This window comes from Ammodytes marinus, assembly GCF_949987685.1.
Source record: "Ammodytes marinus genome assembly, chromosome: 19".
NCBI lineage: Eukaryota > Metazoa > Chordata > Actinopteri > Uranoscopiformes > Ammodytidae > Ammodytes > Ammodytes marinus.
In genome coordinates, this window is record NC_137223.1 from 347,195 (window position 1) to 373,973 (window position 26,779).

Sequence of the window (26,779 nt, forward strand, 5' to 3'; positions counted from 1 at the left end):
GCTTTTAGTGACTGCACTCCCCTTGGTCTCTCTATTATAAAATCCCACTTCTTGTTCACACTAATTAAAAGGGTGTTGGTACACACACAACAATCTTATTAATACTTAATCTCTCAATGTTTTGGTCGCTCACTGTTCTATTCTATTGAAATGCATACATTTAAATGCGTAAAATCACGATGCAGTGAGAGACCCACTTCTCTGTTAAATTCTTAATGAGTAGCCTTTATAATAGTGTAGCAGTGCTTCCATCTCTCTCCACCACCATGACCCTTCAGATTTAGTTTCCATGTCTCTTGGCCCAAGTGCTCCTCTGTGATGCAACACATGAGGCAGGGCCATCCACAGATTACCTGTACTCTCCTGTTGCATTCTTTATACCTGTGGAGAGACCAACAGTGCTGCCACAAATCTGGGGTTTCACTCTATATTGTCTTTTTATCAGCCTTACCTGTTATAGCTGATAAGTTTAACTATAGCAGTAGGTTATAGACAGTCAATTATTTTAATCCATCTAGAAAATATTCCGTGTAAGTGATACGGTCGACAATCTCGGTCACGCTGTAAACGTTTGTGTGTTGATCAGGGTTTTTCCTGGCTCAGAATGGGCCTTTGGGGGGTCAGTACGCGACCGACTTTTTTTGGGGTCGCGACAGTAAAGGCAAACGGTTTGTGTATTTTAAGAGGGGTGTTGGGTTGGGAGAGGGGAGTTTCTGTCCAGCTCAAGAGCATTTCAGTCAGCCTGTCAATCACTGTGTTACCATGGAGCTCACTGACGCTTATGAAATCACAATAAACAACCTATATATGAAGTCAAAATACTAATAATGACTAGGCCTACCTATTTAGGCCTAATACTTTAATTGTTTCTAATTGATCTAAACCATGGAAGAAGGTAGGGCTGCTCGATTATGAAAAAATCATAATCATGATTATTTTGAGTAATCACATTGTGTTATCACGATTATTAAAGACAGTTAATCATTCATTTAAGAACATTATGCATTTATTTTACTTTTAACAAGGTTTTTTTCTAATAACACCATGACTTTGGACTTTAAACAAAGGCCTAATTGAACTGAAAACAGGGAGAATAGAAATAGGCTAAATAAGTGAAACATATTTTTAATAATTTAAAAAAAATATGTCAAAATAAAAATAACCAGTTGTAAATGGTGTTGATAGGGCACGTCTTTTGCTAGCATTGAATGTAAGGGCATGATTTATTTATGTCATGGAGCTGGCTGGATAGGCAGTTGCATTGTAGTGTTGACAGTTGTGGTGGCAGGAGTCAAGGAGCTTTAAACTTCCTGTGTTTTTATTCATTGATTGCTTGGTCATAGACCACTATGATTCGACTTAAAGTGAATAAACAAATTGGTCGGGATGTTTAGAGGTGCAGATTGAATTGAATTGAAAATGTTTTTATTTCGAACAAGTAAATAATAAAAAATAAAAAAGCAATAATAAACAATAAAATAAATTAAACAAGTGGACAGTTACAATAAAGTAATATTTACACACAATGAAAACCACAAATGAAAATAAACTGTCTTACACTTGCTTTACCTGTTCGAAAAGGGGTGAGAAGAAGAAAACTTATTTAATCTCACCCCTTCTCCCTGATTTATATATCTATAATGACTATTGGCTTCCTTATTAGAGATCTAATAATAATTGAAAAATAATAATACATATTAATATATATTAGTTTTCAATATGATACAATTTGTTACCAATTGCATATTTATCTAATAATATCGTCGTATTTATCTAATAATATTGATAAGATCAGGTCGTATATCACTTTTCTTTCTCTCTCTCTGTCTCTCTCTCTCTGTCTCTCTCTCTCGGTCGCGTATGTCACGTTACTCGCGTGTGACAAATCTTGCACATTATTTTAGTCTGTTGTGAGTCTGAAGTGTTTTCAGACAACACAATTAGTTTTACCTTTATTCTCGTCATCTAGAAGTTTTTCAAAACACCCGGCAATGCGCAACATCTCCCTCCTACTCTGGACGAGCCGATAGCTAAACTCATGTAAGGGAGGGGCCGAGCGGAGCTCACGGCTGAAAGGGTGCGCTGCATTTATAAGCCTGCATGCCCCGGCGAGCGGAACAATGATAGTTTAATAACGATTATCCCCGACCTGATTTATTTTTTTACAACTGAGATTGCAAGTAATATGACTGGAATGGCGCGGAAATGGAAACACATTTGGAGCCGTTTTAAGTAGATTTTTATTTATTTATCTATATAGCCTATATATAAAAAAAAACACTTTGGCGCTGAGGATTTTCCTTTGGCGGGCGCTAAAATTCCTTTGGCGGGCGCCAAAATTTTTTGAATGCAGGAAAAACCCTGGTTGATGTTGGAGTGTGTGTGTGTACTGTGTACTGTACTAATGTGTGCTTGTGTGAGTTTATGTCTATTGTTGGGTCCACATGTGTTACATCATGTGAGTCTTCTTTGTGTGTGTGTCTCAGGTACCTCTGAGTTAGCTGTGTGTGCCAGCTACTACCCTTTACAGCCACATGACAAGTCCTTTGGCTTAGGACAAATGGTATGTCTCTTTTCTCTATTCAATTGCACAGTTATGAGACACATTCTCATCCGTTCAATATAGATTTCACAGATTTGATGGCAGCATACGATATGGAGATTCACATTCGGATGCAAATTTTAAAGTGTATAATTTTAGTCACCTCTGTTATAGCAGAGTAATGTGAAACTGTATACTGAAGCCCCACAATACCAATGGATAGTTGAGATGAAACATAACAGTGCTTATGTCCTAAGGGCATGATGTGTTCCACTTGGATGCTTTGCCTCGACAGCCGTCGCGTGTTTTATTATTTAAAACGACAACAACAAAACAATAAGGCTAATTGGTGGACAGTTTGCAGGATTTTCCTTATTTGATGTTTCATATCTCCTCAACTCCTCCACTCCTGATCTTGGATCAGAAACCCCATTTGACATTTAACTTGATTCAGCTGTAGAGATCGCAGTATGGAAGCATATGTTTTTATCAGCATTAAAAGGTGGAGTCAGCGATTCTTGAGAACGTTTGTTGTCAAAATCACTTTTTTGTGAAAAAAATCAGTGAATATCTCATCTTGATCTCAACTGTTTCTACCTTGAAAAAGAATCCAGTGCAGCCTTGGCTCTATTAACTCATATGTAAACAAAGGGGCTCACCTTAGCTAGCAACATGTCCGTTTACAGAGCCTAGGCTGTGTATTACAACCAGATCTTTTTTCAGCGCACAAACAGTACAGACAGGTAGTGGATCCTGATGCAATATTCACTGATTTTGACGACAGTGATTTTGACAAGAAGCATTCTCCAGAATCGCTGACTTTATAATTGTTCATGAGTAAGTGCTACATGAGTGTTAACTTACCGGTATGTGCATCTGTCTGCACACAGGTTAATTCCTCCGAGTTTCTTCGTCAGTACGGCCTGTCCTTGCTGTACAGCCACATTGTCCTCTTGACCCGGACTAGGGCCTGCCAGCTGGAGGCCCCACCCAAACCTCCACCTGTCCCCCGATGGAAACTCATCCGCCAGCGCAAAGAGATCGTGGTCACAGATGAACCTCGGAGTGCGTGAGAAACAGAGCAAGAGGCAATATGTATGGTGGCCTTGAGAGCTTTAAAAACGCATGCAAATAGATAAAACAAAAGCAAATTAAGAAAACATCTTCATCAATTTGACAGCACATGCACAGCATTAAGAAAAAGTGCTGCAAAGACCACAACACATTGAGAAAAAGCACTTTTTGCAGTGTTTTTTCCTAATGCTGCACATTTGTTGTCAAAATGACGACGATGTTTTCTTAATATGCTTGTGTTTTGCCTATTTCATGTGTGTTTTTTTGCAGTGCTGTGAGCTCTCAGGGCCACAGTAAATAAGCAAATAAAAAAAATTAAAAATAAGTCAGGGAGAAAGGTGATAAAGGGGAAACCAGGAGGAGGATGCAGGGGAGGATATCAAACAAATAGAAAATCACAAACCATGTGGTAGGGTGTTGGTGAATTTCATAAATAAATATGACTAGGAAAGGAAAACAAGGGTCGATGCAGGATATTTAGAAGAACCAACAGAACAGAGGGCATACCGTACCGATTGCTGAAATTAAAAAAGGGGGGAGGATTTGTTACAATATTTCTGTGATGAAAATAGCTCCAGGCTTGTGCTTATCTAATATCATCTGATCTCTGAGTAAACCAAAAAAATGCATTTAAAAAAGTGTTAAAAAGTATTGCTGGAATGATGTGTGAGATGCTTGTCCTTTTTTAACTTCTTGCAGTGCCTCCATTGTCCAAACCAGAGCAGTTTGTTGAGATTGCCAGCCCATTTCTCTCCCGCCGTGACCAAAGTGGCATAGTGCCAATCCCGGAAGTGTGCGTACATACCCAAATGATCCAAAACTGAGAAATTATACTGCATGTGTCTTTTCTGTCTGCTCATTTACCTGTACTATAGTAGTTGCATGGTATTACCGTTTTTAATGTTCTATAGCTAGCCTGACCTCACTGTGAAGAAAGGGGAACAAAACATCCAAATTTAAACCGTATGAGCATTTTTCTTTTTTATATGTCTGTGTTGGGAAGCCTACAGTGTTATAGAATCTGGTTTGTCCCCACCATAGATAGTAAATAATATGGATGTAGCATCCGGGCTGACCTCAGTTATTCACACGGCATCCAATAATCCTGGTTTGTGCGCGTCACCATCTTGTGAGATTTGTACTCCGCCTCACTCCTCTTGCCGAAAAGGGGAATCGACGTCACATCGGGGGGAGAGAGATAGCTGACGTATACCTCCGAGGTAAAGTGAGGGACATCTGGCGGGGAGAGCTGTCACTCAAGAGATCGCGCCAATACATTTTAACCTCCAAAAGAATAAAAACTAGCGTGGGCCAAAAAAATTCACCCCCCTCAGTGTTGTCATGGAGATATGACCTAAACACACAGACTAAAATGGTTTTGTGGCCCAGGCTGTAAATAGGTTTAATAAGACTTTGAAAACGGCCTATCTAACAAGTGAGTCAAACAAAAACTGCTCGTCTTGGCGCCACCCCCAGTGGCACTTTCTGGTTACTACAGTTGTAGGTCACTTCCTTATTGGATGCCGGTAAAAATCGCTGAGGTTGGGGCTTGGTCCCCACCTGACTATCACCATATATACTCACTGTAAGACACGTTTTGGCCAGCAGCAGACCCGGGTTCGATTCCAGCCCGCGGTCGTTCTCTGCATGCCATCCCCTCTCTGCCCCATTTCAACTCTGTCTCTACACTATCAATAAAGCATAAAAATGCCAAAAAAATATCACACACACACACACACACACACACACACACACACACAAAAAAGAAATGCTTTTCTGGTGTTGTTTAATTTCTGTAATTTGGGACGCATGACTCGATTGCATATGATATGGTGTAATGCTTTCAAATGTGTAACCATGCGATGACATACATATAAGTCACGATGATAATATGATGCGTGATATGATGCGTGCTGTTTGTCCATGTAACATGTGGCATGACTATATGACTTTGTGTGTCAGAGAGGCCAAGCCGAGCGCTCAGAGGAAGCATTCCCACGGATCCCTGCTACTGTCTATTTCTGAGAGAGAGGAAGCTGAAAGCAGAGAAGGCCTTGAGCCAGACGCAGCTGTACGAATCAACTCAACAAACAGCACCACGAACAAAGTAGAGGTACATAGAATTACTGTCTGCTGAGGCACAAAGGCCATTGATGCTGTCAGCATGTACATTGTACAAACGTACAACCTCAATTAATTGTGGTAACCCCGAGTCATTTCATTATAAAGACTATGAGGATCTGTGAAGACACTATGATAATAGCAGCTGGCCCCAAAAATGTTGTTGCCTCTTGTTATTTTCTAGCTTATTTTATTTTTTCTTTCACCCCTCTGTCTACCCTGTAAGCATGCAGTTGAGGGCTCATCAGTCTAGCTCTGTGTGTCACTGACAACAAGGCTGCCATCCCCCAGTCTCAAAGTCACTTCTGTTGTCTCCCGGGCCAGGGCCACAACTGTCTAGGGGCACATCTGCACAGAAGAGAACATCAGCAAGGGAGGGGAGGGGGGGCGAGAGATACAGACAGAAACAGAGGTAGAGAGAACTAAAGATGGACGACAACTGTTCTGAATAAGAAAAATAGAAAGAAACGGGACAGGGAGAGATGAAAATCGTGCAGGAAACACGGAGATGGGGAAAAAGGGAATCTCTGGTATGTGATGGTGGTGAATGGGGGAGCGTGGGTTTTCAAGCTGGGAGAGGTCGTGTGCTGTGCTGACGAAAAAAGCAGTGCAATTAGATGGTGAGCCATCAGTGTCTGCGTCTCCTGGGGGGCTTCATTATCACACTTCACTCCTAGCATACAGAGGAAAAAATAGAGTTGGTATTAATCGCCCTCTTGTGTAACTGTGACCAGTTATAGAGCGGTTGGGCTAGGGCAGTATGGACACGCTAATTTGATGTGTCGTTTGATGTGTGTGTGCGTGCGCCGATGTGGATTGCTTTTATGTCATATAATAAGTGTGCCACATTTTTACTAATTTTTAGTGTCTGTTCCCGCACCATTCCGTGAGCACGGGCTGGGTCACGTGCTGAGGGGACTCGACATCAAGAGAGAAGGGATTTTTTTTTTTGCTGTTTTGACCCCTCCCTCTGTTTCTGTCAACCCTGGCCAACAGTATCAAGCCTTGTGTCTATAGCTCCTAGAATAGAAAGGAAGTGGTGTCACATGATGTGGCTTATGACCTCAATGGCCTACTACTCACTCAATATTAGTGTGGGTTAAAGAATTAGATCCAAGTGTAACAACACTGTTTAAACATCTTATATGCTTTGAATGTGTGTAATCACTAAATCACCAAAGCCCCTCCATGGATTCATTCTACTTGTGCCAGAGAACTACACGCAACTGTAAATACATTTGAACTGTAAAATCTTTTTGATTTTTAAATAGATTTTATGTGATATTTTCCATTTATGAATTAGGGTATACTTCAGGGGAAAAATGTGAAATGTTGAGTGAGTCCCTTGGAGAGCAACAACTTAACTCTGGCTTGTAAAATAAAGACCTGTGAAGTGTGGGATTAAAAGAAATGCCAACCCCCTTTCCACCCATCAACCCAAGATTTGATCACAGAGAAAATAGATTTCTCCACGGAAGGCAGCAGCAACTTAAAAATCCCAGGAGCCTTGTGAGTGAGATCGATCAGCCTCAATGTCCTCTTGCTATACGGGTTAGAAAAATCTAATAGAATGGCATGCTGTGGGTGGACAGAGCTTGACTCAGAGTTTTACGCCCTCTTGTGAAAAACAGAAACGCACACATTTCCGTTTTTTTGGTTGCAGCAAAAGAATAGCTATAGGGGAAGCGAAGAGATCAAATGTGCCTCCCAATCACAATGCCTCTTTCCGTCTGTCTGCGTCTCAGGGAACATATTCAAATAAACGGTGACTCACACACACACACACTCACTCTGACTCATTAGAAAGTCTTCGCTGGGGTTGCTTTAAAGTTGTACGATGACACAAAGCCAATATTGTTATTAAAACTTAGTAAACTGTGAATTAACCGACATATTTCTCAAGGGAGCATCATTTGGAGAAAATCCCTCAAAATAGGTTGAGCTAGTTGATACAGGTGTACCACTTCTTGCACTTGAATCTAGCATTGTTATCAAAGCAGCGGCGATGCTCTTTGTTCCACACCACACATTATCTCATGCCTGGCTGAGACAGGAGAATGTGCTATGTGAAGGATTTGATTAGAAGGACTCATTAGCTATTTTACTGCATGGTGTAGGGGGCAGACCAGCATGACATTAGAGCCGTTGAGTAATTTCCCTCTAAGACAAATAACACACTAAACAACATAATAACTCCTAGTTTGTCACCGGAGGTCAGAGTAAATTAGAGCTGGTTGGTTATTCCCCTGGTGGTGGAGCGGGGCAGCCCCATGTCACATTAAAGCGCGTCTTGTGTCCTGTGGTCTTTTCAGAAATACTGGCACAAGACCACAGCTGGGATGGAATCGCTAGAGGGTGGAGGGGCGGATCTCTGGCAGTGTAACTCTAATCAGCATCTCACTGTTCATGCCTCTCTCTCTCTCTTTCTCTCTGTCTCTCTCTTTATGTCTGTCTCTCTCCCTATCTCTCCCTTTTCCTCTCCCTTTAGGTTACTGCAGAGGACAAGAAGAAGGACGATGATGAAATCTCCATTGGTAACAAAAAAATAAATAAAAAATTCCTTTGCAATTCATGTTGGAAATAATCTGCACTATATCCGTACCCAAGATCACATAACCTGAGGTCAAATGTTAAAAATGCTGAAATGGGCAGATTAATTAATTTTTTTTAAGGAACTAATGGATGTGATGAAGGCTGACTTCCAAAGCATACACACAGGCAGCACACTCTCCAATTGATGTGATTGGAAGTGTTTGTATCTCTCGCTTTCTTTCCCTCCTTCTTTCACTCCATGCTTTCATCTGTTTGGCCGAGACACTTTGAAGAAGATGGGACTGAAATTATGCGTAATGACAACCAGCCAATTACCTGCCTTCTCCCTGCCCTCGTTTAGTTGCTTAGTAACACCTGCAGTAGGAGTTAGAGGACCACCATGGCCCTTAGCCGCCTCAGCTTTCTGATCAGACTTCTTACTTTGAGCAGAGCTTGGGGGCAGAGCGTGTGTGTGTGTGTGTGTGTGTGTGTGTGTGTGTGTGTGTGTGTGTGTGTGTGTGTGTGTGTGTGTGTGTGTGTGTGTGTGTGTGTGTGTGTGTGTGTGTGTGTGTGTGTGTGTGTGTGTGTGTGTGTGTGTGTGTGTGTGTGTGTGTGTGTGTGTGTGTGTGTGTGTGTGTGTGTGTGTTTTGGGGTGGAGAGTGTATCTGTTTGCATATGTCTATGACTTTGCTCTGTATGTGTTGAGGTAGTGGGAGTCGGTGAGTGGGAGTATGGCTGTGCATGTGCGCTTACACTATGCCATTATGTGGGAGTTTGGCCAATTTGGCTCACTGTGTTTCAGATGATGATTTGAGTCTAGGATAACTTGCTATGAGTCACAAGAGGGAAAGCATATTGTTACTCGCAGCATTTTTTGGCATGGGCATTTCGATATTTGCTATTAAGTGTGGCATTAAAACGTGGATGCTACTGTATACATACTAGGGCTGTCAAGCGATTAAAAAAAATAATCTAATTAATTACAGTGATTAATTAATCTAAATTAATCGCATACTTTTATGACACTTTTATACCTGTTTATAAACAGCTGTATAGCCTACTACAGTTTGTTTCTCTCGCTCTCTCTCTCTCTCGCTGCACTGCCACATATGCGCATGCATAGCCTGTGCCGATTCATTCACCATCGTCGTACTCATAGGCAAAAATATTGACACACACACACACGCACACGCTCACACACACACACACACACACACGGGGCGGGTGTCCGTTTATGCTGGATATGAGACAGCTAGCAAACAAAATTGAGACACACGGAGGAAGATTGAGAGATACTGTTTTGAACCTACATTGTTGCACCCACTAAATCAATAATGCACAGACACTGCGGAGAATGAAGTAAGATGTCTTCATACCTTCATGCTTATTTGCCCGAAGCATCCCATAAACCGTCCATAGAGCCCTCGGCCCCTTTTCCCTGCTTCTCTCTTTACTTTTCTCCCTTTTACCCGTACGGGCCGTGTCTGCAAGATACAGATGGAGCTGCGTACCACTTTTGCACCGGGTCAAAGGGCATTATAAAAGTGCGATTAATCTGCGTACATTTTTTTAATCACGTACATTTTTCTGTGATTAATTAATCGAAATTAACGTGTTAATTTGACAGCCCTAATAAATACACAATTTGATATATTGAGATGCTGCAGATTTGTGAATGATATTAAATAAAATACTTTGTTTTATAATTAATCTGGATTAGCCTGGTGAGAGCAGCCTGATTTTGCGAGCTTCACATACATTTTTCTCCCACAGATCAGTCTGGCATTTCTACAATCTTCGAAAATTACCCTGGCCAATCAGTGCCCGCGTACTGACCTAACGTCTTTCCCTTAGTGGAAGGCAATCCCTGATTGTTTCATGCAGTCGTCGATCTAGCCTCAACTGACAGAAAGTGGGGAAGAGCCAACTCAGCCCAGTCTGACTGAGGCTAGATTAACGACTACATGAACCAATCAGGGGCTGCCTTGCAGTAACGGACGGACAAACGCAAGGTCAGAACGTGGGCCCTGATAGACCCGGACCTTTTTTGACTGGCTCCTCCCCATGGAGATTGGAGAGATAACAGACAGATCTGCAGGTGAGAAACGAATGTTAAGCTCACAAGATCAGGCTGGTCTCATCAGGCTGCATCTTGGTGGCTGTATACTGAAGTCCTGCTGCCTAACACAATAAGTTTAACCCAATGAAAATGTTTAGAAATGCATTCATTTCGGGAAAAAAGGGGAAAAAATTTGTACTCGTTGTGCTACAATTCCGTTGTTACTAACATTTAATAAAAAAACCTTTGAGAAAGAAATGCATTCATTATCATAAAACCTTCAATGTGGAATTTTAGCCTTCCCTCCAGATCGGCCCAAAACTGCAATGAAGGAGCCTATCATTCAGGAACCCTCAGTTCCTGTCAGACCAATATTGCAGGAGACCTGGGTTGACCTTGATGACTTTGCTAAATGCTTTCAGTAAGACACACATACAAAAATATGGTTGACAAACATAGACCTTTGTGATAGAAAATAGCGTGAATATTAGATCTTTAAAAAATAACATGTATTTGTGTTGTTCTTCCAGGACTCTCCTGGTGTTCCATAAACCACATAAATACAAATATCATGTCCAGAAATCTCATTTTAAGGTACAGTATGTAGACAAATTTACATAAGGCACTGATTTCTGCATTTTTAGTCACTATTGCCCAACCCTTACTTCCTTAGGTTTTCCTTTGTTTTACCAAATGATTCCATGTGTTTGTGCTTTAACACAATGAATGCTATCGGTATTGGATATATTGTTATTAATTTAGCTGTTGATGTCTGCAGAGCACCATCTTGTCCAAAACTGCACCAGGAACCAACCCTGCTGGATCATCTCCACACTGTCTTTCGCCCGGATCCCTAACTTTACCAACGGCTGTAACAAGTCCTGAAGTATGTTCATGCAAACACACACCTTAATGCACACCAAGGATTGCACATAATTTGAAGTTTGAGAGCCAACCTAACCCACACAGTAATCCACTGAAGATAAGGTGCCCTTCTGTTGTAAACCAACAGAAGTCACAGAACATTTGCAAATCCAGAATTCTTAGCTAGCTTGCGGTCTACCTTTTTGAAGGGGGCATTGCTGCATTTCATGGCATGTTACTGCCACCTGTAGATAAGCGAAATAGTGTTAAACCACTTTTTCAGAAAAGTCCATGACTCCTCCATAGTGCTATGGTTGTAGAGGTAACAAATACATTTCATAGAAAGATGTCATCGCATCTACTAAGTGAATGGGTTGGTACCTTTTACAGTTAGGTTGGATAATGGCTCCAGTAAAACACCGCTTCTCCTCAGCAGTGGTAGTATGCCCCCTTTAATCCCAACAGAAAATGTAACTTTTTTAATCGGACAGGACAGCGTGCGGAAGTTTACTTTCTTTTTCCATGCGACAACCTCTTACAAGCACAGGGGTGTAACGGAAAGAAAAAAAAACATACATTTTCATTCGACATAAACAGTTTTTACCCAAGGACCATTCACTAGAGTTTGTGGTCATAGAGTTTGTCCAACAGCGTTCGTCAACAGATGGAGTTTGCCTAGTTATTATGGATCACATTTTAGACACAATGGAGATCATAACCCATGACTTTCTAAAAGGACAAAACAAAATCAGCAGATGAGTTAAGTGTTCAACTAGGTCAAACTACTATTTTCCAAGGCCAGTGATGAGCCATGCGTAAATGATTGAGCCAAGGTTTGCTAGCCTAGCATTTAGTCTGGAGCCAACAGTCAGCCGTACACCCAGGTCATTTATCTGGGAGCAAAAAAAAGCAATAAATAGATCTAGATAGAATAGATAGACAATAACTTCTTGACCTTCTTGGTCAGAAATGCACATATCTAGTGATTTCAAACTGCACAGCTTTGCACTAAGGCTTACCAGTAACATGATCTGCTTCACTGAGGCCAATCTAGCATGTACAATAGATTTGGTGTTATCACTCTTCTGCCTGTCTCCATTGAAGTAATGAACCAGTTGCCCTGTCTGTTTGTGTCACACGCATCACAGACACACACCTTTTGAAGTCGTCTGAGAGTGTGTGTAGAGCAGGCTTTTGTCTGTGTGTGCGTTTTCATGTCTCTGTGTGTGTAGTAAACCGCCGAGTCTACTTGCCATTCCAGACACGAATGCATTCTCTCCCTCTTCTCTTGTTCTTTATTTTCTGCCTTTCTCTCTGTCTCCTGCTTTGTCTTTCTCACTGATTGCTTTTTCTTACGTTCCTAAATACAATGTCTTGGCCTCCACCTATGCAGGTGTCACCTCAAGTGCTTCTTTAACTCGCTCGGCCCTTTTTCTTTATCTTCTGATCTCCTCGGCTTACCTCTCTTTCTCCCCCTTTGCTCCCTCTCTTCCACTAAGCCATCCAGCTATCAGTTTATCCATCAGCACTCCCTACAGCTTTCTCTCTTTCACTCGTTCTTTTCCCTGTCTGCCTTCACACTGATAACCAAGGCCTGTATTTGTGTGTGTGTGTGTGTGTGTGTGTGTGTGTGTGTGTGTGTGTGTGTGTGTGTGTGTGTGTGTGTGTGTGTGTGTGTGTGTGTGTGTGTGTGTGTGTGTGTGTGTGTGTGTGTGTGTGTGTGTGTGTGTGTGTGTGTGTGTGTGTGTGTGTGTACCGCCCCACTCTCCCTCCAAGTGTCCAGAGGTGAGAGGCACTCACTACCTGTGTGTGGACAGCGTACAACCTTCCCAGATCCTCATCAGCTTCTCCGCTCTGCTTCTCTGGGGAGTTTCAGCTGAGGAGAGTAAGGATTTATCTGCACACACACACACACACACACACACACACACACACACACACTCTCTCTCTTTTTGTGGTAGATTCATAATGATTTCCGTTTGTAAGAAATTAATGGGGCTCGACTCAAATCTTTATCAGCAATTATAAGTCTCTCTAACCATACACGTACCTCATATGAGAGTTACAGTATATACAAACGTAAGAACATTTTATGATTGTGACCTGCTGTGTTTGTTGTATTCGACCATTACACATTTTTGTCACACCTCCATAGAAAACGCAATGTCAGCAGCATATAGGTCCGCAGTTCTCATCTGCCAGCCGTTCTCCTGGAAAAGCCAGCAGTCTCAGCTGCCACTACTCACCATCAAGACCACCTCTTCAAAGGCAGCCAGGCTTAACCTACCCCCAGGGTATGTACTGACTACTCTGTACTGTTTTGATAAAAATGAAACGCTTAGATCAAGTTAAAAAGCAGGTAACATCACAAAGCTATGCCCTTACCCTGTGTAATGTGCATGTAGGCTAATCAGGCTCCCCTTTATGTAGTGCATGTGGCAATCTGATGACATTTTGGCTCATATCAATTTTCACATTTCGATATTTTTCCAAACTAAGTGTAATCCTGTCTCAGATTTCTTCACGTTTCGTCATGTTTCCACTTTCAGGCTTTCACCTGATACCGCTCTAAGCGCTTATCAGCACAGCACTAATGCTGCCAACCATAGCACTTTATTTCCCGTTATATCACCCTGTTTTCAAAATGTTTGCACACAGCCCCCCTGGGAGTTTTTTATGAAAGGATGCATTTTCACCCTAGTTGTTGTGGTGTAAACACCTACGCAGACATCTACTTAAAGCTATCATAAAATGAGCAGTGGATATCTGGCTACCTCAGAGGCTCTGATAACAGTAAAAAGCATCTGTCCTAGTCTCTATTATTGGGTGCTACTTGGCCTAGAAGCAGAAGGCCTAGTTTCTGGGGTCATGTGCAGGTATGCAGCAGTGCAATTACCACTGAGCCATAATCACACACATAGCACTCAACGCATCACGCCCATACACCCTATAGTATACTCCCACTGACAAAGAATAGCTGACATCCTTGGTTTTTGGGTAGCAATAAGTTTTGAAAGCACTTCCACTCTCTTTTTCTGTGCATGTTCCTGCCAGTCCTTCTGTACGTGGTTCACTATTATGCCAGTGTGTTATTGTCTCCAGTCTCTCCACTGACCTGGTGTGCTTTCTCCTTCTATGTTATTTGAATGTACTGTATTGTTTCTTCTTTTGTACATTTCCATTTCTCTCATATCCATTAGTCTCTCGTTCCTTCTACCTCTACCATCCATTTCCCCTTTGTATGCTGTCCTATTTTTCTGCAGCCCTAGCCTAGCACCACCTCCGTGCTCATCCATCTAGTTAGGCTATGACTGCTGCATTATGTAAAGTTAATGGGGCCATAGGGAGTGGGATTCCACCTCCCCATGCCTTACCAGGCCCAGTGACCTCAGCTTGGCACTCTGCAGAGTGGAAATACGGCTACAGCACTTCTGACTCTTTGACCCACACAGTGTTACTTGAGAGAAACATACAGTAGTTTCACTATTAAGAGTAGAATGGGATTCGTTCCAGTCCTGTTGTTTAATGCATTTTTCCATTTAATTGTGCAGTGAGTTTAACCAGAAAGTGGGTTAGTGGAGGGATACGTCTGTACTCGGTCATTGTGGTGATCATTTTTGTGAGATGATGAAAACAAATTTTTTTCATTTGATGATTTCTATTAATTTGTGTTTTTTACATTTTATTCCTGTGGACCTCTTAAAAAGAAACTAACAAGACAACATCACTCTTTAAATGAGCCACTAGCAATATTAAGAAGTATAGAATCGAGTCATGACTACACCTTGCATATCTTACAAAGTGTCTTTTAGTCCCAAAAAATTGCAATTGATATAATTTGCAATGTGCAGAACACCAAGTGCTCAGTGTTCTTTTTCTCCCCTCCAGGCGCCATGTGTTGTCCTTCCACACAAAGGCAGTACTGGGTTACCACGTTCACCTGTGCAGCAAGACACCTTTCATCTTTGGGGATGAAGAAACCGTCATGTTAGACCTGACCAAGGTGACGGAAGGCTTACATCTATGGCATTGATAGTCATTTTATCACACATGAAGTGATTTTTTTTTTACGTTTTTGAAGTGGATTTGAGAGATTATTCTAGTTTATCTGCAGAATATTATAACAGTGGCGTAACTTTGATGTTCATATTGGTGGGGACACATTTTGGCGAAACGTCACACAATTTGGCGAAACGCCCTCGCCCCAGACCCAGCATCCAACCGCTCACTAGTTTATTAACCAAACCAGTTTTATCATGTATCTATGTACAGTTTAGTCAAGAGTTGAGCGGCTATCAATCGTTTTGTACTAAAAAACGTATTATATTCATACATCCTTGGCTGCTTATGTTTTACAGTAGGGCTGTCCCCGACTCGGAATTTCAGTTTACGAGTGAACCGGGGAGTTGGAGCGCAGCTGAAGCGCGAGCGTGCCCGAGCCTCGACGAGCCGGTGAGAGAGAAACAACACAGAGCCGGTGACAGCTGCAGAGAATGGTGATTTGCGCGAGTAAAAAAGACAAGATGCTCGCGGTCTACGGGGGATTAATTGTTTCCAAGGCGACCTATCTTTACTACAGCACATAGCAGAGCAGAATCAATAGGCATATATGGTGCGAAATTTGCACAGTGCTTTGGTTCTGCTTTCTCCTTTCCAGTGGCGTGGCGTGGGGATTTTTTTTTGAGGAAGCCAAGTGAGACAACACCTTTAATCTACATGTGTATTGGAAGGTGCGGGACAGTAAAGAGTAGGCTACGTCGCAGCTTGTATTTAATGTAACTACAAGAGCTATTATAGCGCCTGGTCACTTTACCAGGACTTACACACGCCTGTAATCTGCCCGACACCGCTCATTCGCTCTCTCTCTCTCACTCACTCACTCATTCACACACTTCCTTATCGTCTTATTAAATTATAAATTTTATTATAAATGCACCCCCCACCCCGACCGGAATGCACAACTAGCCGCTTAATGCCCAATGCAGATTCGAATTCATTCACAATATAATTAGGGGACGTTTAAGGCTATTTTAAGTTTCACGTTCACATGAGACATGACTCACACAATCAGTTGTAGGTGCTTGACATAGACACATACTTTTTATACATCCTTTTCGTTTAAGTACTAGGCAAAATGTTCATTACAACACTATACTTAAGACAACCCAGAACAACTTCAGTGGATATACAGTAGGCCTACCAATGCAACTTAATCCAGGCAATCAAGGCACAATTAGCAATAAAATAACACAAAACATAACACACATAGTTACACAGACAGTTAAGGGAACAGTTAACCCGCGCCGGGAGGAGGTGTGTATTTTACTCACTATTTGTAGAGGAAGGCCATTAGCTGAAGTTTGCCGCTACCAGCTAGCCACTCGGTGCGGACATAGTTATCCTCACGGAAAGTGCGATAAACTTTCTTTCTCTCCACACACATTGGCCTGCCGTCAGATTTGATTTTTAATGGCTTCTCAATTGGCAGTTTGGTAAAATAATTTGTTACTAAATACTCAAAATCTCCACCCTCCATAACTGTTCTTGCTAATATGATAACAATGCAAACATGCTAATCTCCCGCTATTGTTATTGTTGTTAAATTTCAGTGACGTTGATAAATGATGCTTTGATTTGATTGGTGTGAAGCCAAAGGCCGAGTGGCTTCCCTTGGCACCCTCCTGACACCCTCCTGACCAATCACAGAGGGCAGTGTCTTGGTAATAGCCTCACCTGATTGGTCAATTATTTTTCTTTTTTTTACCAAGGGAAGCCAGCTCGGCCTGGCTTCCTCGCAGACATACAGTGTGCAGTGTCGTGTTTCGCCGCGTCTTCAGAATCTAAATGTAAAGGGGCGCTGTTTCGCGCATTGTGAAATGCTCAACGAGAGGAGAGAAATGGGGAAGAAATGACAGGAGCACAGCACCAAAGATTACCGAAACTGTTAATATAAATGTTTTTATTGGATGACAACTACAGCCTAAAAAACAGGGAAGCCTGGCTTCCCTTGGCCACCGGGAGAAAACGCCACTTCTTTCCTTTATTTCCCCGACATTCTTCCTCAGTTGACGTCAAACTTCAGCCGCATTCATAGCGCAGCAGCTGAGCTGATAGATTCCGAAATGACAGCAGAAGCTGTTTTGCCGCTCTCAAATTAAGCAACCAATCACCGCTAACCGAAACACAACCCACGACAACCAACAGGAGGCAAAGCAAAATACAAAATACTTAAGGCGGGACTATAAAGAGGCAACGCATTAACCCTTTCTCGTCGTTGTCATATCCTTCTCATATTGGTGTGGACAATTTCAGAACATTTGAATATTGGTATGGACACGTCCACACCGTCCATACGCAATTTTACGCCCATGTATTATAATAATAATAATTATAATATTGTCTGTGGATGCATTTACCAGCTGATGGGTCAACCACAGCTGAAGAAACACAGCAAAGGAAACACTACATGACCTTTTCCTTGCTTTCGACCCTTTTTTTTAAGCATCAACACAAACAGACCAATTAAAATATGGATATTCCTTCAACAAACCATCAAATCTACAATAGACAAAATCAAAGAGGCTGTGAGAGGGGCATATAGTGAGTGAGAAATACAGTGGTGACTAAACAAATTAACCAAAAAGCACTCAGAGCATGAATACCTCTGCCAAGGCTGAGTCAGCCTTTTTTATTTTGGTTTTTAAATAACAAATAATTTAATATTTGTATTCACACAAAAAATAAATAAAGAATACAATAAGTTTAACCTTCAACATGACAATGTTAAAATTACGGAACAGAGCTGTGTTGAACATGAAGATGGACCAGAGGAAAATGTTTGTTATGAGGTCCTTTTTGATAAATGTTTTGAGTGGGTTACATTACAGCTTCAATTTAAAAAATCACATCATGTTAGTTTGAAAACACCTCTGCTAGATGTTTGTGTCACTGAGTAGGGGAAGGTGGGGTGATTTGTGCGTTTTGGAAGTTGCAAAACCCCTTGTTTCTAGAAAACCGTGGAAGAAATTGGAAATGTGACCACATATTTAAGAAGAGCCATCCATTTGACTCATCCTGTAAAGAAGGGAGACACAAGGAATAAGATATAAGCACATTTAAGCTCAAAAAACTGTGTTTTGCCTTTCAAAGTAAAATTTCCATGATCAAGGTTTTTTGATTATTGTGTCTGAACAATTATAGACACGTTTGAAAACATTTGACACATGTTTTAGTGCTTTGGTATGCTACACTTTGAGTCTATATAGTTAGCACAATGTCAACCCTAAATTGCTGCATCATGCCTATTATCCAAAATTCTGGGGATGGGGTGATTTGTGCGCAAGGGCCTGGGTGAGTTATAAGTAAGTAAGTAAGTAAAATGTATTTATAAAAGCACATTTATGACAGTTTGCACTGTCCAAAGTGCTGTACATAGTGCATTCAGTAGGTAAACAATGAAGGTACAATAACAATAACCAAAATAAAAGACGTAAAGCCCATACATCCACATAAACACAGATAGTAGTGCAGAGGTAAGATAGTTAATGGGGAGGAAACACCAGGGTGTACATATGGGTTTTGAGCCTTGATTTAAAGGCAGAAATGTAGGGGGAATCACATTTGTCAGGTGGCAGTTGGTTCCACAAGCACGGAGCAACTAGTGCAAAGTACATTTCTGAGAGTTGTGCCAGTGGCATGGCTGTATACGCTGGTCACCAAAAGAAAGTGATTGTCTACAGTAGCTCAGAAGAGAGTGACATCTCAATTCCACTTAACGACACCACTGATGAGAGTTCAGATGGCCAGAAAGATGATGATGGTGACTTTGTCATTGTGACACAATGACGCACAAATCACCCCACGTAGTGGGGTGATTTGTGCGTCAAGACAACTTTTTTTCCGAAAGCTATATTTCTTAAACAGTTTATTCCAGATCCAAAGTTTTTATTGCCAGGGATGCACAACATCCTGAAATATATGTACATATTTGAGTTGGAGACATAACTGTCAAGGCCTCACTTTAAAATCACTTTGAGTAAAAAGTTGCACAAATCACCCCACCTTCCCCTATATAATTATTCAGAGGTCTTATCTTGTGACAGAAAAACATGCTTTCAGTGTGTAGGCTGATGGAATTAAATGTTTTCATCTTGCCTATAGCCACAGTCCAGCACAGGTAAAATACTTGTAGCAAATTTCCTGTAACAATCTTGATTAAAGGCGCTAGGAGGAACTTTGGAATATTTCTGAAACAAATTTATGTCATAAATGACATGAAACAGGAAACGAGACCATCAGTGCAAAGAATGCTATTTTTATTTAGTTTTTCTTAATGCCTTTATCATGGGTACGCTCACCCAGGAACAACAGCTTGTGTCGTACACACTACTGCTTTTGTCGAAAGGGGGTGCTAGAATTAACACAAACTGAAAGTTCCTCGGAGCACCTTTTAAGTTTCACAAATTAAATTCACCAAAATGTATCTGTATTGTGGGCTATCTGCATGGCAGTTCTATTTAACCCATTGATGACTATGGCAATCTAGGATGCATGTCCTTAATGCCTGAGGGTTTTCTGAAAAAATAGTATGAATTGTAAAGTCTACCAAAACCTTGATATCTAAGCCTGTGTAGCACATAGAAACATGAAATAAAATACATTTAAAAGTTAAGGTTCACAGGTTTTATTTAAAGCTCCCATATTATACACTTTTCGGTTCTATTATACACCATATTATATGGTCTTAGTGGTCCCTAATATGTTTTTCTTTAATTGTTTGCTGAAAAAAACTTTCAGATAATTTATTGTACTATGCTGATGTTCAGCTAATCTCACAATGGCCTATTTTTTAAAAAGAGCTGCAGCTCCCCTCGTAAATATACAATCTTTGAGCTGCCCCCGCCCCCTGTCCGGAAGCGAAGCCAGATACGCCTCGCCCTCTGTCTGTCAGGGCCGTGGACCAATAAGAAATAAGGGTGTGGGCTGCACAGTGGAATCTTCTGGCTTTCCAGTTTGTGAGGTCAGAAAAGGGGAAAATTCTGACTGGAGTATATTGGGGGGGAGGGGTGGGGGTTTCAGAAAGGGGGAGAGTGAGAACAGGAGAGATTGTTATTTTTTTAAATATTTTGGCAGTCTCTAGGCACACCGTGGACCCATGGATATGTTAGAACACATTTAAAAAGTGCATTTAGCATAATATGTGACCTTTAAACATGCTCCCTTAGCGCTTACAAACCAACACATTTTTCTAAAAATCGTCAAAATTAGATGGGGGAGAAAAAAAAGAATAAATAGTATAAAATATTTAAAAATAATGTGCTAAACAAGGTTATAATCCTACTTCCTTTTAGCATGGATAGTAGTGACTGAGTGTGCAGTGGAGGGATAAAGATAGACAGATATAGGAAGGAGAAGATAGCTTTATTTTATTATTTAGTTCAGTTATCACTGGCACCATAAATCCGACTTTCCAGTACAACTGGAACGCAGACTGACTCCTGCTGTCGGGAGCCGATCAGCTGGTCCAAACGGCTGTATACCACGGAGATGAAAACGAAACTGAAACTTAACTATCGCCTGGCTGGGCTGAATTTGAGTTGGAGCAGCAAAATATAGCCTAAATTCATAAATATTGTTAATAAATAGATGCAATGTGTTGTGTGATTTTCGTCAGTAGCCTATAGTAGACCTTGATTCTGCGCTCTGAACACCACTAACTGTTTTGTAATACACTATCGCCGACACAGCTGGCGTATTTTTGGTGTGAATGTTACAAGCATTCACAGTATTGATATCCTACAGTTTTCAAATTATTATTCCGCCGTTTCTTCGCTGTTCCATATCTTCAACATACTTCAACCTTCAAACCTGATTCACATATCTACATGTTCAGCTCTTCAAGGACTTTATTGCTCCCCTTCAACATTTTTAAAAAAATTCATAATTTCATATTTTTTCAACGTTTTATGAAAAATATTCAAATCCCAGCCACTCATTCATACTTATTCCCACAAACTTCATATACCCTTCCAATTGTTCAGCTATTTCAGGACATTAATTTGTATGTTTCAGAATTTTTTGGAACCTCCGCAAAATTCTGAGATAATTCAACTTTTATGAATTTTAATATTTCATGCAAAATTATGATCATTCCTACTCGTTCATACTTCATCGTAGAAACTCCATTAAAGAGGACCTATTATACTACTTTTCTGGTCTTAATTTCTTGTTTTACACTGCTATAGAGCAACCTGACACGAATCACATCACAAAAAACTATGTAGATTTTCGGGAAGCTCTTTCTCTTATTTTGGCGATCCAGCACGTCCTGTCAACACTTGAGTGTGTGTGCTTCGGCAATCTCCGCTCCCTCCGCCTGTGCATCGGCCATCTCCGCTACCCTCCCCCCCTCCTGCAAACCCCACTCCGTTGTGATTGGTTACCTTCCTTCCGGAACACTTTCAGTGGCGGGAAGCGCGAGCATGGACCTATAAGGGCGCGAGGCAGACACGAGGCAGACGCGAACAGGGAAGTGACAGCATTACCATACATGGAAACATCCGCGTGGTGACTTCACAAAGTTACATGCGACGTCACAAAGTTACAAAGGGTAGACCGCTTTTAACACGTGACTTCTCGACTGGCTAGAATAGTGTTTAGTGCTCGGCACAGACACCCCAGACGGTCAGCAGGGAATACGTCGAAATGCATGTAAGTCATTATTTGATAATTTAGTATGGTTAAGCATGACTATGAATCATCATAACAACGTTTATAGGTCATAAAAGTCAAAAAGCATCATAGGTCCTCTTTAAACGTTTTTCCTGTTCGTCTTGCACAGGTGCACACTTTATTCATAGGCACTAAAATCAAAAAATCAAAATCAAACAGTGAGTGGATTGAGCAACGTCCCTAGAAAAGAGGCCAAATGTACTCCATTTTCAACTTGCTGGCCTAGCCAAATTGTTTACACTACAGACCCAAATTTCACACTGAATATTAATTGGAATCTTCTGGTTCTCACGGTATAATTATTTTTTCTGTCAGACAAGCGGTTTGCGAGATACGGCCATTAGTTCGGGCTTAGCGTTCATTTGAAATCGTCTGTTTCATCCCAGAGGGGGAGAGATCTCTAACTGCATGCATAACAGCTGTTTGCAATTGACACACTGATTAGCTGTCAATCACTATAGAGACCTCTGCACCTGTCTGTGACATCATAGGCTAATGTAGGTCAAACTCCAATCATTAGGATCCATAGAGAGAGAGAGGGAGGGAGAGACACACACACACACACACCCTACACACACCACAGAGACACACACACACACACACACACACACCCTACACACACACACACCCACCCTACATATACCACAGAGACACACACACACATGCACACACACACACACACACACACACACACACACACACACACACACAAAGACACAGACACACACCACAGTGAGACACACTCACACACACACGCACACGCAGGCACGCACACACACACACACCCTACACATACCACAGAGACACACACACCACACACACACACACACACACACACACACACACACACACACACACACAATTCAAGTTGCGTTTACTCAGTCAGTTTTCATCCGATAAACTTCATACCACATTCTACATGTTCAGCTCCTTCAGGACATTACATGGTAGTATCCTGATTGAGCTGAACACAGGGTTGGGGGTTCAATTCCCCGTTCCAACACCAAATTTTAGACTTCACCGGATTTTCTTCAAATTTTGCACAGATGTTGATTATGACTCAGAGATGACATCACAAGAGTTTAGAGGTCAAAGGTGAAATTTCAAGGTCACTGTGACGTTGCCTTTTGTGACTGCATTCTCATGAACGCTTCCACGGTTTTTCTTCCAACTTTGCACAAATGTTGATTCTGACTCAAAGATGAACTGATTACATTTTGGAGGTCATACTTCAAGGTCATAATTCATTCCTCAATTCAGCTAGAAAGTCCATTCAAACTTCCAAATATTCCACATTTCTCAAACATTCTATTTTTCAACCATTCTGTTCATTCAGATATATTCATCCTTCGTTCTTCATCAACATTCAGCAGTAAAGTTTATTCAGCATCAGCTTCAGTTCAGCAGCGCAGCATTCACACCGCAATTTCTTCAGGAATTGCATTTCTAGTTATTATTATTATTTATTTTTTATTTTTTTGATTGGCGTGATTTTCGGCAAACCACACATTTTTTGGGTGGTCACGTGGTCTTAAAAAATCAACAAATCCCACCTCATGTGTATTTGAACCAATGACGGTGCATTCTATGCTGCGTGCGCCATGAAAATTTGATAAAGTAACAATGCTGCGTTACGCAGCATCAGGCAGGAGATACAATGTGGCATCGCGCAGCAGCCGTCATCAATGGGTTAACTTGCATTCTATTTCATTGGCACCAAGTGAACAACATTAAAACACTCGCCTTGTGTTTTCCCATATTATACAGGAAAGTGCTCGTTTCAATGATCGGGCCTCATCCATTTTCACGGCCCTGTCCAGAGTGGTGTCTTCCTTTAGTGATGAGCAGAACCAGCCAGAAGGGAGAAATAAACTACAGTTGGCTCACTGCCCCCAAAACATCAAGACTGTCCGCGGAAAATGGAAGCACACCAAGGTAGATTATTGAGCAATGGTCTTATGGTGGTACACAGTTGTGATGATGCATATCCAGGCATCAGCTTATCTTCCTTTATACTTCACACATTGGGAAACAGTCCTTAGTTGCTATCTACTAAATCCTATACTTCATGAAATAAGAACATAACATGATTGCATGTTAGAATACCACGTGTCCCCAAAAATTTGAAATGTCTGCATAGCTTGATGTCTATATATGTGGATCGATAGAAAGTCGTTTTGGATAAAAGCATTGATTTCTTATATAGTATGAACTGTGGACTCTTATTCCTCCCATATTTATGAGGGTGTAAATCATAGTATTATTATGCTTCAGTCACTCACACGCACACACAACTGCTATCATCGCCTGGTTTCTCCTGTGTGTGTTTACTGTGTGTTTAGGTGTTTCACTCTGCAGTTTACCACATGCTGTGTGAGGCTGTGGGCAGGAAGCTGACACCAGAGGAGAGGTTTGCTGTACTGGCCCTCACGGCTGACCCTTCACTCCTGGCCACTCAATCCAAAGAACACTCCCTGACATGTAAGTGCTATTTGTGTTTTTGTGAATTTTCGTACATTGTAGATCTACAGTATACATATGTTTGTAAATGTAGTATATGCCTAGCACATGTGATTACATATGTGAGTATCACAGGTTAAAACCTTACATTACTCATTCAATTGCCTCCTAGCCCTACATCTTCATTCTCCCAATTATTACAATTGATGCATTAAAACACTATATTAGATTTATTTTATTCCAACTAAATGAACTTTGATATACAAGTACTGCATACATTACATCACAGAATAGCAAACTTATTTAGATTAATTCATTTTTAAAGTGGTTAAATGGTTCAACAGTTATGATAGTTGATTATTATCTTGCAATATTCTGCTGTTACTTTCTAAAGTGGATGGAGAGTCAAAGCCTCCAGGAAGCTGGACAGACAGGGTGCCAACAGACAGGGAGGTCAATGCAGTCACCATTCTGCAGGCTGGATTCAGAGGATACTTAGTACGAGAGGTACTAAACGCCTCAAAACCAGGTAAACACATCTTAATAAACACTAAGATACACAAAGGATACACATCCAAATCTCATGGCCAGGTGCAAATACTAACTTTTTCATCAGAACGTCTCAGAATCCATCTTTTTTTAGTTTGATGCTCTATGTTTGATTGACAAACAATTATTTAGCAGTTGGGAAAACACAAGGGAACCCATCAGGGGGAAGAATACTAAAACAACAGAATACCCCTGTTTCATTCGTAGATTATTATTTAGTGTCCGAAAAAACACACAAACACACACCTTTTCACTGTTTGATTTAGCCCCTTGGCTTGTATTGAGCCCCTGAGCAGAGGCACACATATGTATTGATGAGACTGCCACTCTTGCTAACACACCCTGACAGATGAGGGGTGGCCACAGAGGGGACACACACACACACACATGAAGGAAAACGCACACACACACACAAGCGCACATCATTGCTGCATCAACAGCCACACCTGTCGACAGCCAGGCGACAGCAAGTGAAAGATGGGGAAGAGAAAACATGGCGTCATTTGACAGTTCCTAGGAAATAATGAGAGATTAAATGGAGAGATTGAGCTGATTCGTTTTTTCCCTTGTAAAATGATACATCAATGTTCCTTTGGAATAATGCTTTTCTTTTTTTGTACTGCTTTAGTGCCTATGAATAAATTGCACATGTGGGAATATGCCCAGCCTCCTTTCTGCATAAAACAGTGCCGTCCAATAACGTCGATACTATTTAGCTTATTACTTTATGGCTTGAAAATGTGGTTTGAGCACACCAACCATTTTGAATATCCACAGTATCAAACAAATATCACTGGTCGTTCTGTGCCATTAGCACAAGGAAGAGACACATACACACACACACACACACACAGGCTGAACAGCTTGATTTCTAAGATGTAGACCTGTCATTGGTGAGCTCTCTTGAATTGTATTCATTTACTAGTCAGGACACAAAGTGCAGCTGTCGGAGCAAAATCGCAATCACATTTTAAAAATGCTGCCTGTCTGACTGCACTACGAGAAAAGTTAGAACTAGCCGTCTGTTATTTTGAACATTAAAATTGCCCAACATATCTGTTTGTGCCAGAGACTACCTCAAACAACCCCCTGCTCATCCCACATTTCCTTTATAACTTTTCCACTTGATGTTCTCATTTCACTGTTTCATGTCCACCTCTTCTTTATCTGTCTGTTGCCTCTCTTTTGTTATAAAGATGATAGGAGGTCTTCATCTCTCAATAGCCCGTCTTGGCTTGCTGTAGTGGCTGTATCAATTTGGGGAAATGGCCATTTGAAAAGGGAGAGCTGAGCACTAGGGAGGGGAAGGGTGAAGGGAGGATATGGGGAAACCTATGCCAAATGTCAGATGTGGAAACCATCTATCATTCCGCTGTCGCCTCAGAGGGTTTCTGGTTCCGTTCTGTCATGGTTACCTGTCTGCTGAGATGAGTGTGAAACTAAATGTCAAGGTGTGAATAATCTCCTGCTAACACCTTTCACTTAACAATGCAAAAATGCATTTTGCAATATATGTTTCCTACCTTAAACTAGTTCAGCTAATAGTATTTTCACGTGTTTGTCAGATACATGGATTGTCCTTCATCTTTAATGCCTGTTACTTGTGCATGCGTGCATGTGTGTGTGTGTGTCTGTGTCTCTGTGTGTGTGCGTGTTTGTGTGTGTGCGCTCATATCATCCAGGTACAAAGAAGAACCTCAGTGCATCTATGATCCTTACAGACATGTGGTCGAGGGTCGAATCGGATGCAGAAAAACATGCCGCCATGGTGCTACGGTAAATGTAGAATAAAAACGCATAGTCAGAATCACTGACGGCTAAGAAATAATTCACACAAACATATGAAT

At 41.3% G+C, this 26,779-nt stretch overlaps 1 protein-coding gene across 1 annotated transcript in view; it reads left to right on the top strand.

The window, feature by feature from the left end:
* The window catches only part of adgb (androglobin), a gene marked incomplete at both ends in the record, with an annotated part of 63,740 nt that overhangs the window by 14,255 nt on the left and 22,706 nt on the right, over positions 1–26,779 (top strand). Inside the window, 16 exons of the mRNA XM_080048199.1 lie at positions 2,487–2,563; positions 3,433–3,607; positions 4,316–4,409; positions 5,579–5,729; positions 8,050–8,139; positions 8,226–8,271; positions 10,626–10,749; positions 10,859–10,922; positions 11,107–11,214; positions 12,969–13,077; positions 13,348–13,486; positions 15,081–15,195; positions 23,691–23,858; positions 24,266–24,404; positions 24,778–24,912; positions 26,615–26,708. Coding sequence (XP_079904325.1) covers positions 2,487–2,563; positions 3,433–3,607; positions 4,316–4,409; positions 5,579–5,729; positions 8,050–8,139; positions 8,226–8,271; positions 10,626–10,749; positions 10,859–10,922; positions 11,107–11,214; positions 12,969–13,077; positions 13,348–13,486; positions 15,081–15,195; positions 23,691–23,858; positions 24,266–24,404; positions 24,778–24,912; positions 26,615–26,708 — 1,828 coding nt within the window. The remainder of the gene's footprint in view (positions 1–2,486; positions 2,564–3,432; positions 3,608–4,315; positions 4,410–5,578; positions 5,730–8,049; positions 8,140–8,225; positions 8,272–10,625; positions 10,750–10,858; positions 10,923–11,106; positions 11,215–12,968; positions 13,078–13,347; positions 13,487–15,080; positions 15,196–23,690; positions 23,859–24,265; positions 24,405–24,777; positions 24,913–26,614; positions 26,709–26,779) is intronic.